Raw genomic sequence first — 16,497 nt, forward strand, 5'->3', positions numbered from 1 at the left:
AACAGAGGATGAGATGGTTGGATGGCATCACTGTCTCAATGGACAAGAGTTTGAGTAAGCTCCGGGAGATGGTGAAGGACAGGGAAGCCTGACGTGCTGCACATGGGGTCACAAAAAGTCACACATGACTGAGTGACTGAACAACAATGGCTTTGATCATCCGTCCATTCCGGGTTCCCTTCCCCACTATCTCTGGGAATGAGAAGTGTGTGCCCAGCTGCTCGGTCAGTCTGACTCTTTGCAATCCTTTGGACTGTAGCCTGCCAGACTGCTTTGTCCTTGGGATTCTCTGGGCAAGAATACTGCAACAGGTTACCATTTCCGCCTCAAGGGGATCTTCCCCACCCAGGGATCGAACTGACAATCTCTGGAGTCTCCTGCATTGACAGGTGGATTCTTTACCACTGAGCCACTGGGGAAGCCGTGGAAATGAGAAGAGATGATGGCAATTATAATCCCATGAGCATGAACCTTTACTCAAAGCAGATAAGGGCGAGGGGAGAAGGTGAGGTGGGGAACTTTGTTGTAAGACAAAGAAATAAAGGAATAAAGGAAAGAACTTAAAAGCCAGGGACAGGGAGGACACTCTACTCGCTTCTCCAGGTCAAACCCACGGAGGTATCTGGATCCCCAGGAATGGAGGAAAGGAAGCAGGCAGACGCGAGGTCTCCAAGAAGTTGAGAAATTGGAAGCAAGGAAACACTTCAAGGGGAATATGTATTTTCAGTCTGGGTTTAGCAGATAGAAAAGGTTGGGATCAACTCTTGGAAAGAACTCTGAAATGGAGAGCTATTGTGTCTATGGGCAAATGTTTCTTCACTCTTTTTATTTGCTGACTTCTCAGTTGTCTGCAAACATTCTGCAAATTCTGAACTGGCATTCCCAGCCCACCTCACAAAAGCACAGGTGTCCTACATTTACATAGCACTTACTACATCACAAGCTTCTTTCAAACACTCTACTTTGTGAGGTAAGCAGGAATGGTTTTCTTTATTCATGAGATTGTCTCACTTGGCAGACCCAGAATGCAAAACTAAGACTTCAGATGGAGTTACAGGGTTGTGTTTACGGCTCTCAGCTGCCACGTACGTTCCCCAGAAAACCCGCAGTCCCCACAGCTTAGTTTCTTGGGTCAGTTTCTTAGGGGTCAGTTTTCATCTTCTTTTCTTTTCCCTTTCTTGTCTCCCTTGGAAACAAATGTAGGTGTGAGCCCCAGGCCTCCAACCTCCTACCTTTGCTCTGTCATGGTCTCCCACTGGCCAGGAAGGGGGCCTGAAAGGCAATGAAGAGCTGCTGCAAAGATGCAAAGATAAGAGGAAATTCCCAGAAGTGAAACGTGTTCTAGGGGCTGAGTGTTTCCTAGGGGTAGGAGAGGGAGGCACCCTTGGTCTTGTTTGGCCCACAAAACCCAAAGATGCCATTTCTCAGCAAATGTCTTTGGCTACCCCCAGTGGGTACTGAGGGGCTTCCCAGGTGTCTCAGTGGTAGAGACTCCGCTGGCCAATGCAGGAGATGTAGGAGACTCGAGTTCCATCCCTGGATCAGGAAGAACCCCCAGAGGAAGAAATGGCAACCCACTCCAGTATTCTTGCTGGAAGAATCCCTTAGACAGAGCAGTCTGGTGGGCTACAGTCTTTGGGGTCCCAAAGAGTCAGACATGACTGAGCTACTGAGTGAGCCTGTACACATGTTATGCATGTTGAACCAAACCAGGCCCAATAGCATTTAGAAGTTTCCTGTGATTTATCTGAACAGTGTTGATGTGCCTTTAAAGGCATTTATAATTAGCTGGAGGGATTTGGTGAAATGGAGAAAGATTGGGATTTAGCTAATTATCTGCTCAGATTCTTCCCCTGTAAAATAGGAGATTTAATTAGCTAAATGGTTCTAGCTCAGATGTTGAAAATGTTTCATTTAGGACACTGAAATGAGTTCATAATAGTTCATGTGCTAGAAGATCCATATAATTAACCTTTCTATTTTTTCATTCCTTTAATTTTTACTATTATAAACAAAGCTCTATTATGCATATCCTTAAATATTTGACCGTGTATGGCAAATATTTTCATTTTTAATTCAATATAAGAGGTAAAATATAGCTTTTCACTAATTTAAGTTGTATTGCTTTTTAAAAAATTATTTTATTGAAGTATAATTGACTTACAATGTTGGTTTAATTTTCCTTGTACAGGAAAGGGATTCAGTTATATGTGTATATATATATATACTTTTTGCATATTCTTTCCTATTATGGTTTATCATAGGATATTGAATGTAGTTCCCTGTGCTATACAGTAAGACTTTGTTGTTTATTCATTCTATATAGTTTGTATATAGCATAGTTTGTATCTGCTAATCCCAAAAATCTCCATCCATTGCCTACCACCCCCCTTCCCCTTAGCAACCACAAATTTGTTCTCTATGTGAGTCTGTTTCTTTCATAGACAAGCTTTTCTGTTTTGGCCATGACACAACACATAGCTTGTGAGATCTTAGTTCTCTGATGAGATGAGGGATCAAATGCAGGCCCAGGGCAGTGAAATCACCAAGTCTTAACCACTGAACCACCAGGGAATTCCCATTTGTATCATATTTTAGATTTCACATGGATGATATCATTATGGTGTTTGTCTTTCTGATTTACTTCACTTAGGATGATAATCTCTACATCCATCCATGTTGCTGCAAATAGCATTACTTCATTCTTTTTTATGACTAAGTAGTATTCCGTTATATATATATATATGTACCACATCTTTTTTTTTTTTTTTAATATTTATTTATTTGGCTATACCAGGTCTTAGTTGCAGCATGAGAACTCTTAGTTGTGGCATGTGGGATCCAGTTCCCTGACTAGGGATCAAACCTGGGTCCCAGCATTAGGTGCACGGAGTCTTAGCCACTGGATCACCAGGGAAGTCCCCACATCTTCTTTATCTATTCCTCTATGGACGGACATTTGTTTCCATGTCGTAGCCATTGTAAGTAGTGCTGCTATGAACAGAGAGGTGCAAGTTTTCTCTGGATATATGCCCAGGAGTGGTACCGAAGGATACCATGGCAATTCTAATTTTAGTTTTGCTTTTTTTTTTTAATTTAGAATGACTTTTTAAATATGTTGAACATTTTTGAGAGGTATCATTCATCATTATCTGAATTTATTAATTTCCCTGCCACTATATATGCTCTCACTTTTTCCCCCAACATGTCATTTGCATTTTGAGTTTTGTCCATGGTCACTATCCTGTATTAATGGCAGAGCAGTCTCTTTTCTGTGTTTATTTTTATGCTTAGAACCATCATCTTAGCCTGAGTGGCACTCATATGCTGCCTGGTAATTAAGAAAACTAGGCTGTAAGAGAAGAAATGTTGCCCAGGCTCTACATCTAGAGTGTGGGGCCAGAACTGAATCTCAGTCTTACCTCAGGCTCTTCCCTTATTCCTCAGGTTTTCTCTGATCAGCTGCCTGCCAGACAGGCACGCAAGAGCCTGAGGAAAGGAAGGGAGGTAGGGAGTTCTCATCTGAGAACAGGAGCATGGAACCCTGGTTATATATCCTAAATCATTTCCTTCCAAATACTGATTCCCTAAAGATCTTGCTGAAGCTCCAATACTTTGGCCACCTTATGTGAAGAGCTGACTGATTAGAAAAGACCCTGATGCTAGGAAAGACTGAAAGCAAAAAGAAAAGGAGGCAGTGGAGGATGAGATGGTTAGATAGCATCACTGACTCAATGGACATGAATTTGAGCAAACTCCAGGAGACAGTGGAGGGTAGAGGAGTCTGGCGTGCTATAGTTCATGGGGTCTCAAAGAGTCAGACACGGCTTAGTGACTGAACAACAAAGGCCTTGTTCATGTTTTTCATTTGTTTTTGTTTTTTTTTTTAGTTGCTTTTTGTTTTGCTTTTGGTTTTGTTTTGGCCATACTGTGTGACTTGCTGGATTTTAGAACCCTAACTAGAAACTGAACCCAGGCCTGGGAAGTTAAAGCACTGAATCTTAAAAAAATGGACCTCCAGGGAATTCCCAAGAACTTGCCCTTGTTGAGGACCAATTTCCTGCAAAGAATGTAGGAAAACTAGAGACAAAAAGCAAGAGACAGCATCTTTTCTTTCTTTTGCACCTACAAGAAACTTGGAAATGCTGAAATCTAATTTCAGAGAAAGACCATCACTTACCAATCATCTTAGCATAGGCAGATTCCATGGCCAGCTTTGCCACGGCATATATGAGTAAATAGTTCTTGAGTCAGTGTCTTCTCTACTACAACTTGATAAATATACGGGCCAACTAATGCTTTATTAACCCATTCCAATGTGGATTTCATACATTGTAAAGCACTATAGGGGCAGAAAGACAGGGGTCCAGAGAGAAGCCTTATATTTTAGGTCAGTGTTCAGCCAAGACTTCTGCTCCATTTGAACAGAGGACAGCCATTCAGTCTCCTACCATGCAGCTATGCTTCTGTCCCACTGGGGCCCAGACCTGGGAAATTCAGCATATCCCCTGATGAAGACACACAGGAGCAGTTTCCTGATGCCCTCAGTGGGCACAGGGCAGCCTGTGACTGCCCTCCACCAAGGTCTGGTGGTACTCTCATCCTCTCTTCACCTGGTACTGCCATTTGGGAAGGAAAATGGGGGTGAAGGATGGGGTTGGAGGCTAGAAAGATGTCTACTGATGAAACCTGAGTAGTCGGGCGTCAAAACCCAAGGTGCTGACAATGTAGATCCAACTTAAGGTTTTTCAGGCTATGAGGCCTTCCTGCGCCATATTGACAAAGGGGATCGAGTCTTTGAATTTGGGCTCATTAAGAAGCCACTGCACTGTTACAAGTTATCCTGACAGTTTGTGTGCTGGTACTGTAACTTCATAGACTGGCAAGGTAGCAAGGAAGGTGAAATATGTAATTGGACATTTCTGTGGTCAAGCAGCCTGTGCTCAACCCCTCGTTTTCCTTAAAGTCAGTCTGTGCGGAGCAATTTAAGGCTGCTGGAGTTCATCTCTGATGTACACCAGATTCTTATTTATAAACTGGGTAAAGCTAACTTTTGCTACTCTGTAACCTTGAAGGTAGTCTGCCACATGAACAAGAAGCATCTTTATACAATTTCTCCAACCTTGAGGGCTCAGTCCCCCTGGCTAAGCAGATTTCTTCCACACAACTGTGCTTCCCACCCTCTCCCTCTTGGCATGGATGGGTAGGTACCAGAGGGACCCATGCTACATTGTGTAAACTGAAGAGAAGAGATGCATTTGCATTCACCTTCCAATATCTCTCTCTACTCAAACCCATTCATTCTACACTACAGTTTGCATTTGGCCATACAGAGTGAGTTGGGAGAGGGGGACTTGCTTTCAGGAAATTGTTTGCCTAGAAGCAGAGATGTGTTCAAAGTCCAGAGGGAAAACACACTTGGCTGGACAAGGGAAGTGGGCAGTGTGCACGCAGAGAATTGGGGGGATCCATTCCAGGCCACAGAAATAGCCACAGTGAGTCCCATTCTGTGAGTATTGAGTTTATTTCTACAAATCAGCCCTCACCCTACCCCTCAATCCCTTCTAAGGTTTACAGAACGTTTAAGTGCTTCATATTGATCAACCACAAAAAGGCAGGACAGATGGACTTCTAAAGATCCCTTTTCCTCCCATCTAAGGAAACCCCTTAGGTCCTCTGCCTGCCCATATCCCCTGCACTTTATGTCCTTCCATCCTGACAACTTCATTTCTTTAGAAATTACGTCTAGGAGATCTCTCCAGTGCAAATACACAAATCTTCAAATCCTTTTTCAATTTTGCATACTATTAAAACGTACAGATGAGCCCTAGCTGATTTCATCTGTGACCTGACTCACACTTGCTTAGGTTACGTCCACTGTTTTGTTGTAGCAGGAGTTTAAGTGCTGCTCCCCAGCTGCAGTGGCTGAGGGTTGGGGTGACCAGGGCCTCCCACCAAGGTCCGTTCTCAGAGGTAGGGATGGAACCGGCTACTGACGTTGGCAGGTGCCTTCATCGGAGAGGACTGAGGAGCAGGATGGGAACACGGCTCCTGGGGCAGAGGCGGCTGAGCGGATGAAGAGGCTGGAGTAGGCGGAAGTGACCAACAGGACCACGGGGGCACAGCGGCCTCCAGCCTCTGGGATGGTGGCCGCTCGAATTCCATCTCTGGCTTCGGAGCCGGCGAAGGCTGCCAGCTCCACCGTGGCTGCTGCTCACCAGAGGGAGGACACTGCCCGTATCCCTGCAGGGCCTCATTCCCTTGAGCCAGGAGCTGTTCGGGGCCCGCCACATAAGTCTCTGCACGGCCAGCTTCCGGTTGTGGAGAGGTCTGTGGGGAAGCCGTGAGAACTGTGGGGTTGAAGCCTGAGGAGAAATAGTGGAGGTTGAAGCTCGAGGAGAAAGAACAGCGCAGGTCTTCAGAAGGCTCATCAGCTGCAGTCGGCAGGTTATGCGAGGCCATATTCATGCCCAGGTTACCAACATACCCCCCAAAATAAGCTTGACCAGAAGCATTGTCTGGCTCTGAGGAAAATAAACTGGCATCCCTCTGGGCCGCCAGAAGACACTGCTGGCAAGGGCAGCTGGGGGCACAGAGACCTCCGTGACTGGGTCTTGGAGCTGCGGCGCCAACTCTTCCATGAATGGGTTCTGGAACCGGGGGGCATGCCTTTTCCTTCTTTGTTTTCTTGCGAGGATCTCGAGCTCTTCTGTTCTGAAACCACACCTAGAGGGGCAGGGAGATGGGGAAAGGAAAAGACACTGAGTCAAAGGGATGGGGAGACAAAAGACATTTTCCAGTTAAGCCCAGTCCCGTAATTATCACCACCAAGGAGCATGTGACTTAAGGTAGAATTCAGAATAAAAGTAAAATTCGTGGTAAGCTGATTCAAACCATTCAAGGTGTGGCCCGACCTTAACCTTCCGGGCAAAGCTCCCCCAAAGCATCATGTGCACATGCGTCCCACAACCCAGGACTCTGTGTGGAGGCGCCATAGTGACACACCCTTTCTCTCCCATTCTGTTTTCCAATCTTTGTCTGCACTTTCACTCCTGGCTCTTCTCTTCTCTGCCAACTGCAATTCACCCCTTATCCAGATTATCTTTGAAAGAAGCGTCCTCCCATGGCAGGGGTAGGCAGAGGGAGGCTGGGGGATGGGACTAGGTCATAAGATTAACAAGTTCTGGAGATCTAATTACAGCATGGTGATTACAGGTAATAAAACTGTAAATAATATTTTAAAGTTGCCAAGAAAGTAGATCTTTAATGCTCTTGACATAAAAAAAGAAATGTTAACTATGTGATAGAATGGAGGTGTTAGGTAAGCTACAGTGGTAATCATTTTGCAGTTTATAAGACAGAACCCCTCTGAGTAAAACCCCTTTTCACCCCAAGCCCCAGTTCAGTGTCAGTTCCTCTGTGGGTCCTTTCAGGACCTCACCTTGGACAGGTGAGGCCTGGGAGCAAGACACTTGTTAGTCCCGCCTCCTCTCCTTTGCCCAACACAAGCAGTCCTCTTCTCTTCCCATTCCCAGGCAGGCCTCCTCTCTGCCTCCTCTAGATTTGAGATGTGGTTCTACTTCCCCCAGGGCTACTCCTTCTCCTGGAGGCTCCTCTTCACCCCTCACCCTGGTCCAGCTCTGCCAGGCTCCCCCTTTGCCTTCCAGGAACACAACAATGGCCTCTTTATAGGCCCAGCCACTGGGCAAGCCCTGAAGATGGAACAGAGCAATAAAGGGACTTCACAGGCAATTCCCACGCATTTTCCTTTCCCTTAGGAAAAACAATTCCCTCAGGGAAACTGCAGGACAAAGGCCCAAACTTACTGCAAAGGGGTGAGGGAGGAGGGACATTCCCAAATTCCAATCCTGCACTCTCCTGTACACACCCTGGCCCCGAGGCAAGCCCAGCTCCAAGCAGGCACCTTTGCAAATGCTAAGCTGATCTCCAACCAGCAAACTTTCCCAGTCTCTCTGACCCCTAACTGGGTTTCCCAGGTGGCTCAGATGGTAAAGAATCTGCTTGCAATGCAAGAGACCTGGGCTCAATCCCTGGGTCAGGAAAGATCCCATGGAGAAGCAAATGGCAATCCACTCCAGTATTGTCATCCCTTTGGAAAATCCCATGGACAGAAGAGTCTGGCAGGCACTGGGTGGCAAAGAGCTGGACACGACTAATCGACTTTCACTCTCTGGCCCTAATAGGGTGTCTACCAGGTGCCCCCAGAGGGATGTCCCATAGCTGAGCTTTTAAACTTCAAAGTTTCCCATCTGGCTCCAGCTGCTACCTGAAGTATAAACGGAACCCCAGAACTTTTTACTGAACTTCTGAACCCAGTGCTTCTGCCCATAAATGGTCGTGAAGTTGTACCTGCCTGCCTGCTAAGTCGCTTCAGTCATGTACAACTCTGTGTGACCCTATGGACCATAGCCCACCAGGCTCCTCTGTCCATAGGATTCTCCAGGCAAGAATATTGAAGTGGGTTGCCATTCTCTTTTCCATGGGATCTTCCCAACCCAGGGATCGAACCCAAGTCTCAGTCTCCTGTAAAGGTGTTTGGGCTTCCCAGATAGCACTAGTGATAAAGAATCTGCCTGCCAGTGCAGATAGGACTGAAAACCGCTGGTCAAGACACAGAGATTTCAATCCTAGCTACACATCAGAATCACCTGGGAGGCTTTCTAAACGGCCTGTGTGTATTCCAGCTCCGCTCTCAGAGACCTGAATTTCATTAAGAGCAGCAGCAGCAGTTTTCAAACTTGACCTCACACTTCAATCACCTAGAGGGCAGAGGAGGGGGTGTTATTTAAATTTAAATTCCCAGGCTGGACCCAGACTCATCCCAGTAGACTTCCTGGAGGAGGAATCAGACAGACTACAGTGTGCCCCCAAAGCTGTAATCCAGAGATCCAAAAGATCCAAGATCCCTGAGACCTCCAGCCCCCTTTGGGGGGTCCTTGTGAAATCCATTTTCTTTACAACACCCAGATGTGATCTGCCTCTGCTCTTTTGCTTACTTCCTATATTCTCTCTGATTCCCAGAGGCCCAGAGACCTGGTACATCAAAGGGAATGCAAAGAACGGAGAAACCAGCTTCTGGGTCTTGTTCTGCCATTCCTCTAAGACAGTTTTCAGGCTTTGAGACCATGGTTGCTTTTCTTAAAAAATACTTCAAAGTTAACAAAGTAATGTAACAAGTTTATTGTTGTTCAGTCGCGAAGACTCTTGGCGACCTCATGGACTGCAGCACAGGTTTATTATGTCTATTTATTATTTTTAGGTTATTATTAGGTTTATTATTTTTACTGAATTAGTGAATATTTTGAAATTTCTCCATTTCAATTTCTTCCCCCCCACCTTTTTTTTAAATTCTCAGTTTTCAATTTCTAACATGGTAAATATTTGACAGATAGAACCCACAGAAGCCAGTTTAGACTCTACCCCATGCCAGAGTAGTAACCTAAATTACTAACCTCTAACCTTTATTTTCCTATAAATGGTGATAATGTCTACCTCACAGCAATATTAAGAGGATTAACTCAAAGCAGGGCTTTTAAACCAGTATTAAAAACAGGCAGTTAAAACGTGGGCTGGTTCCTCACCCAGCCCCACCCTCCTGTCAAGGATTTACATTTTTACCTGGATTCTTGGCTCAGGAATCTTGATTTGCTCGGCCAGAGCCATTCTGACATTAATATCGGGGTAAGCGTCACTTTTGAAAGCCTCGAAAAGAACCTTGTACTGGTTTTTGTCGTACTTGGTTCTCCTGCGCCTCTGGCCTTCTTCACACTCTGGAGCAGGTCCAGAAAGAGACTCTAAAACAGATCCAGAATGAAAAACAGACTTTAGCCTCAGGCCTCACATTTAGTTTCACTTGTAACCCCTCCATCTCTGTGTGAGAACTGAGACTTGCTCAATCTGCAACCTTCCAAAGAAAAGGAATTTTGTTTCTGGGCAAGAAGCTTAGGCCCCCTTGCAAAGCTCTCGCAAGCCCATTCCTAGGATTCGGCTTCTGGCCTGGCACCCTCTGAGGAATCCCATGAAATATGGACTCTCCCTCAGCTCCCAACTCTCCCTCAACTCCCAACTCAGGGATTCCACCTGCACAACTTACCCATACCAAAAACGTCAGTGCACCCCAAACAATTCTTGGGGCATCTGCCATATAAATTATAATGACAACGCAATGCACAGGTCCAGACACTGGCCTGGGAATGCCCAGATGTGTCTGTCAAGACCCCCACTAATATGTACCCACCACCTATGAGAGGACTCAAAATACGCAGCTATTAGGAGATGTCAAAAATTAAAACGAGGAAATCTCATCTGAGAAAAACCAAACATCGTGGAATTCTACACATTTCTGCTTGTAACCAGGGCAAGCTCCCCAGTCCTCAATTTTAGCTTTGGGCTCCCAAGGCTCACCACTGACTCAGTTCTAAACCGAATTCACTCCCTGAGGAAAAATGGGCAAACTGTCAGGCCCTGGAGAAGCTAGGCTCCCTTTCCCCTTTAAGCCCTCCTCAAAGCAATCTAGAACCACTGCATCCTGCAAAGCGAACTCTCCACACTTCTGAATTTAAGGAAAAAAAAAAACACCGTACCATGATGGGTGCCTACTACCATCTTGAGCTCCTTCTCTAGGGAGGCTTTTTCAGGGCCTGGTCTAGTTAGCCTTCCCCCCTTTCCAAGTCTCAGCACTAAATGGCACAGTGAACAGAAAACTTCAAATCACTCCAGGTGAGCCCTGCCGATACCCCAACGGCCCAGACTCTCCCGCATTAGTCCACAAGAGCCCTCCTCCCAAAGACTCACCCTCCGAAGACATGATGAGGATGGGCCTCCAGACGAGCAAGGAACTTCGGCGAGAACTGCCTCCCTGTCTCCTGGAGTCCTGTAGAGGCACTGGAGGGACCCACCCAGTCAAGCCCCTTTTAAACCCCTTCCAAGGCCCCCGCTTAATGCAATCTTCTCTGAAAGTAGTTCTGGGAGTGGCCAGGCGCACTTGGCCGAGCACTAGTTTCCGGCGCCCGACTCCCCGGGCTTTGCGCAGCTACTGAGACATTGAGCACTGGGTCAGGATTTAGGAAACCTGACTGGAGATTGCCCCGACCCCGTCGCAGAATAACGTAGACCAGACCGCACAGCGTCATCAAGGTGATTGGTTTTGACGGGTACGACGGCAGATGAATTAGTTGAGGAATGAAAGGCAACTCTTCTACACCCACAATACGCCCAGGTTCAGGGCAGCAAGCGTCGCCCAAAAGCAAACGTCCCCCAGTAGCAAACACAGGGCCAGATTGAATCACACTTTCCTACCCCGTTACTACAGAACTTGCTACTGAAATTTCCTCATCCATTTTCTCTGATCAACATTTCAATCACGAAAAAAAAATTTTTTTTAATCATGAAATGAACTATGTTATTATAAAAGCTGCTGCTGTGCCTACCTAGTACATAGGTGATGAGTCAAGATTTAGACATTTATGCTGTGTATCAGGGCCCACTTTTCTTGAATTCCAATGGACTGAGCAAATCTCAAAGGAATTTTAGTAGAATATAATTCCACGAAAATAGAAAGGAAATAAGTTGCAAACTGCCCCCAAGGTGCAGGTACCAGGAGAGAAAGGGGTGGGAAGCTGCATGACCTTTGGCTTATCTCATTGCAGTGATTAACAAGCAGGGTGGGGCACTAGATATGATCACATTTTGTTGTTGCTATTGTTCAATCACTCAATTGCATCCTACTCTTTGCAACCTGTTGGACTGCAGCACACCAGGCTTCCCTGTCCTTCACTATCTCCAGGATTTTGCTCAAACTCTTCTTGTCAATTGAGTCCGTGATGCTATTTATAACCACCTCAACCTCTGCTGCCCCCTCTTCTCCTGCCCTCAGTCTTTCTCAGCATTAGGGTCTTTTCCACCTCTTCACATCAGGTGGCCAAAGTATTGTAGCTTCAGTCTCAGCATCAGTCCTTGCAATGAATATTCAGGGTTGATTTCCTTCAGGATTGACTGGTTTGATCTCCTTGCAGTCCAAGGGACTCTCAAGAGTGTTCTCCAGCACAGTTAGAAAGCATCAACTCTTTGGCACTCAGCTTTCGTTATGGTCCAAGCCTCACATCCATGTGGGTGGATGTGTACTCAGTCATGTCCAACTCTTTCTGATGCTATGGACTGTAGCCTGCCAGGTTCCTCTGTCCATGGAATTTCCCAGGCAAGAATACTGGAGTGGGTTGCCATTTTCTACTCCAGGGGATCTTCCTGACCCAGAGATCGAAACTGTGTCTCTTGCATGTCCTGCCTTTACAGGCAGATTCTTTACCACTGTGCCACCTGGGAAGCCCCAGTTCACATCCATACATGACTACTGGAAAAACCATAGTTTTGACTAGACGGACCTTTGTCGACAGAGTGATGTCTCTGCCTTTCAACGTACTGTCTAGGTTTGTCGTAGTTTTCCTTCCAAGGAGCAAGCATCTTTTAATTTCATGGCTACAGTCACCATCTGCAGTTATTTGGGAGCCCAAGAAAAGAAACTCTGTCACTGTTTCCACTTTTTCCCCTTCTATTTGCCATGAAGTGATGCAACCAGATGCCATGGTCTTAGTTTTTTGAATGCTGAGTTTTTAGCCAACTTTTTCATTATCCTCTTTGACCTTTATCAAGAAGTTCTTAGGTTCCTCTTCACTTTCTGCATTAGAATGGTATCATCTTCATATTTGAAGTTGTTCATATTTCTCCTAGCAGTCTTGATTCCAGCTTGTAATTCACCCAGCCCAGCATTTCCCATGATGAGCTTCCCTGGGGACTCAGTGTTAAAAATCCTCCTACCTATGCAGGAGATGTGGTTCGATCCATAGGCTGGGAAGATCCTCTGGAGATGGGGATGGCTACCCACTCCAGTATTATTGCTCGTGGAATTCCAAGGACAGAGGAGCCTGGTGGGCTATAGTCCATGGTGTTGCAAAGAGTCAACATGACTGAGCAACTTTTCACTCTGCAAATATGATAAATAAGCAGGGTGACAATATATAGCTTTCAAGTATTCCTTTCCCAGTTTTGAACCAGTCCATTGTTCCATGTTGAGTTCTGACTGTTATTTCTTGACCTGCATAAGGTTTCTCAGGAGGCAAGTAAGGTTTCTCAGGAGGCTGGTAAATTCCCATCTTTTTAAGAATTTTCCACAGTTTGTTGTGATCCAAACCAGAGGCTTTTGATCACGTTTTGACCACTATCCAATGTTTTCTTTCAAGCTCCATAGTTTTGATTTGACTTGTTTTGTTTTTCTCCTGGCTGGATTAATTTGCAACTTGTTCAATTAATTTGGGATTGCCTCAGAAAAAAAGAAATTATTTCCACCAAAGTCTGTCCTGAGCTGAAAGATTTAAATAGCAAGAGCAAACTTGGAAAGATCCAAGTGTTGAAAAGTAGAGTGGAAAGTATTGTTGAAAATTGTCAAAAAGACAACCTCAAAATGCCATATGAAGCTTTGCTGATGGTCTCCCATGGAGAATTCCATCTCAGAAACCTGCTTTCTGCTCTCCATTCCAGGACGCTCAGAAATACATGGGCACTGGGCTCCTATTCTGCTCTGAGGATGGTTCTGCTGGCCTGTCTCGCTCCTGCAGAGAGGGGTAGCAGACTGAAAACTCAGAATGCTTCCAATCCTGAAAGGCTCTCCATCTGCACCAGTTCTGGTTAGAAATGATCTTCACAGCTGTGTGTCCATGAAGGATGTAATCTGTTTGAAAAAGTTTAGCATCAGAGGGTCCACCTCGGGCAGAAGGAACCACCTTATGGGTGCAATAGTTCCCACTCCTTCACCAGGGAACAGCTACATCAGCTCCAAGCAGTTGTACTTCCCCACCCCCACACAGCCCCATAAGACCCCACAAGACTCCCCCTCAGCCCCACAAGATCCCACAACCACCCCAAAAAGACCCCAAATGACCGCACAACAACCCAACAACACTCCACACCATGCTATCCCACATAATGCCCAACATCCACCACCACCTCTTTAACACTTGACCCTCTCACTTCATTTCTTGTCCCTAAGTTTGAGAAGACTATTGCACTTGCAGGGGATGGTGAGTGTCAAGCTCTGTGCAGTGAGGAGAGAGATGGACAGGAAGTGCAGGAGTGGGAAAACCCTGAGAATTTGCAGGGGAGCAGAGGGAGCTCTATACGCGTGTGGACGTGGATTTTTGGAGAAATACTTTAAAATGGGAGACACTCAAGTGTTATTATAGCAAAGTGTGCATCAGAGCAGAAATGAGGTGACCAGTGGTTCAATGCCACAAAAGGATGCATCCAAAGCTCAAAGGATCTGGATCTCTGCTCTGGGTCAAGCCCTGCCCTTGTATTAATTGGTCCCCATGACTGCTCTCATCCCCATTTCTTCAAGAGTAGAGGCCAAGCCCAAAAATCCCTTTAAAGGCACAGTCCTGGAATCCAAGGCAGTTTGGGCAGTAAACTGCTGCCCTTTTTCCTCCTGTGAAACAGGCTCTGAGGATGTTTATAACCAATACAGTGGCTGAGCCACATGTGCTATTGGGCACTTGAATGTGGCAAGTCCAAGCTGAGATGTGCTGTGACTATAAAACACACCCTGAATTGTGGGGTTGTTTTGTTTGCTTGTTTATTTATTTATTCTTTTTTTGCCCCATGGTGTGGCATGCAGGATCTTAATTTCCCAACCAGAGACTGAACCCATGCTTCCTGCAGTGGAAGCTTGGAGTCTTAACTACCGGACTTCCAGGGAAGCCCCGGCACACTGCATTTTGGACACTCAGCGCAAAACACACGATGTGAAACAGCTCTGTCCAAGAAAAAAATACTCAATAGCCAATCTAAGAAATAAGTGGAAAATTTTATTCAAACCAATCTGAGGATTACAACCCAGGAAGACAGTCTCTCAGAAAGCACTGAGGACTGTTCCACCCGTTAGAGCTCAAAGATCCATTAGAGGTCAAAGCACAGTTATATAAGCTTTTGAGACAAAGGGTTATACGTAAGGGAAACATATTGATAGTTTACATGATCTAACAAGGCAAGTAGTGAGTCATCGTGACTCCTTACAGAATTGAAAAAGGAATGTTATCTCCTAAGGAGTTACCTTGCTGGCAGTGACTAGAAAATTGGTGCGGTTTTTAGTTAGTTAGTTATTTTGTTGGTGAGCAGGCATTCGTGTGTCTTCTAGAGCTTCTAAGGAGATCTAGTCTGTGTACAGTGCAGATGGACAATGCATACGAAGGGGAGGGAAGAGTGACTCAAACAGCAGATAAAATTTTAGGTTCAATGTTTCTTGTCCTGCCTTAAAATAATTTTGTTTCATCAGCTCAGTGATTTTTATATGCATTGCACAGTCAAAACAACATTTTTGACATACTGGGCAAAATAAAATGTATCAGTAAAATCAATGTCACCCATTTCTTCTTACCTTTTTAATGTGGTTATTATAAAATTTAAAATCACCTATGTGGCTCACATTATATTAAGAGTCTGTGCCCATAATTGCTATGCAGTCCCTCTGCACCTATGAGGTGCCAGATAATGGGCAAAATCCTAAAGATAATTTATGAACAAGACAAATAGTATTCCTCTGTGGCTTCAAGAAGCTTCCACGTTCCTCAATGGGAGAAGGCCAAAGCTTCAGATTCCTTTAGAGCAGAGGCCCCCAACCCCCGGGATCTAATGCCTGATGATCTGAGGTGGAGATGATGTGATAACAATAGAAATTAAGGGCACAATAAATGTAATGCACTTGAATCATCTGGAAACCATCCCCAACCCCCTTCCCCCACCTTCCACCCCACCCCCTTCACCCCCACACTTGTCTATGGAAAAACTGTCTTCCACAAAACCAGTTGTGCCAAAAAACACTGTGGACTACTGCGTTAGAGAATAACAGGGGGAAAAAAATTTTTTTTTTAATTTAAGGAAGTTTATCTTTACCTCCAAAGACATTTGACAAGTTGATCTATCCCAGATTATGTTTATTTATTATTCAATTGAAGTGTATCAGACACTCATCACTCATAAATTAATGTTTTCCTATAAGAAATAGCAGACTTTGTAACATGGTTGTGAATACTTGTTGATTATTTCAGCTTAGTATTTCAAGAATCATGCCAAATTTTTTTTTGAAGCATAACAGCAATAGATGGAAATAGAGAAAGGGAAAAAAAAAAAAAAGATTGCGTGTGAGAGGGAGATGAAGATTGAGGATGATTAAAAGGGAGTCAGAAAGAGTCCGTTAGTGAATGTCTTCACGATTCAGACCCTCAGGACCACACTTGTCTAAAATGAACTCCATGGGACTCCCCTGGTGGTCCATTGGCTAAGATTCCAAGTTCTCAATGCAGGGGACCTGAGTTTGATCCTTGGTCAGGGAACTAGATCCCACATGCCACAACTAAGAGTTCACATGCTTCAACTAAAGACCCTGCATGCCACAACTAAGACCCAGCCCAGCCAAATAAATATCTTTTA

At 45.1% G+C, this 16,497-nt stretch overlaps 1 protein-coding gene across 1 annotated transcript; it reads right to left on the bottom strand.

Moving 5' to 3' along the window:
- Positions 1–5,611: 5,611 nt before the first annotated feature.
- On the bottom strand, positions 5,612–10,937 carry LOC122432003 (double homeobox protein 4-like). Its single transcript, XM_043453700.1, has 3 exons — positions 10,816–10,937; positions 9,640–9,815; positions 5,612–6,726 (listed from the first exon to the last, which is right to left on the bottom strand). Exons 1-3 carry the CDS (start codon positions 10,826–10,828, stop codon positions 5,968–5,970), a joined length of 948 nt encoding a protein of 315 aa, XP_043309635.1. The 5' UTR covers positions 10,829–10,937; the 3' UTR covers positions 5,612–5,967.
- Positions 10,938–16,497: the final 5,560 nt, after the last annotated feature.

Source organism: Cervus canadensis, chromosome 30, assembly GCF_019320065.1.
Source record: "Cervus canadensis isolate Bull #8, Minnesota chromosome 30, ASM1932006v1, whole genome shotgun sequence".
Lineage (NCBI taxonomy): Eukaryota > Metazoa > Chordata > Mammalia > Artiodactyla > Cervidae > Cervus > Cervus canadensis.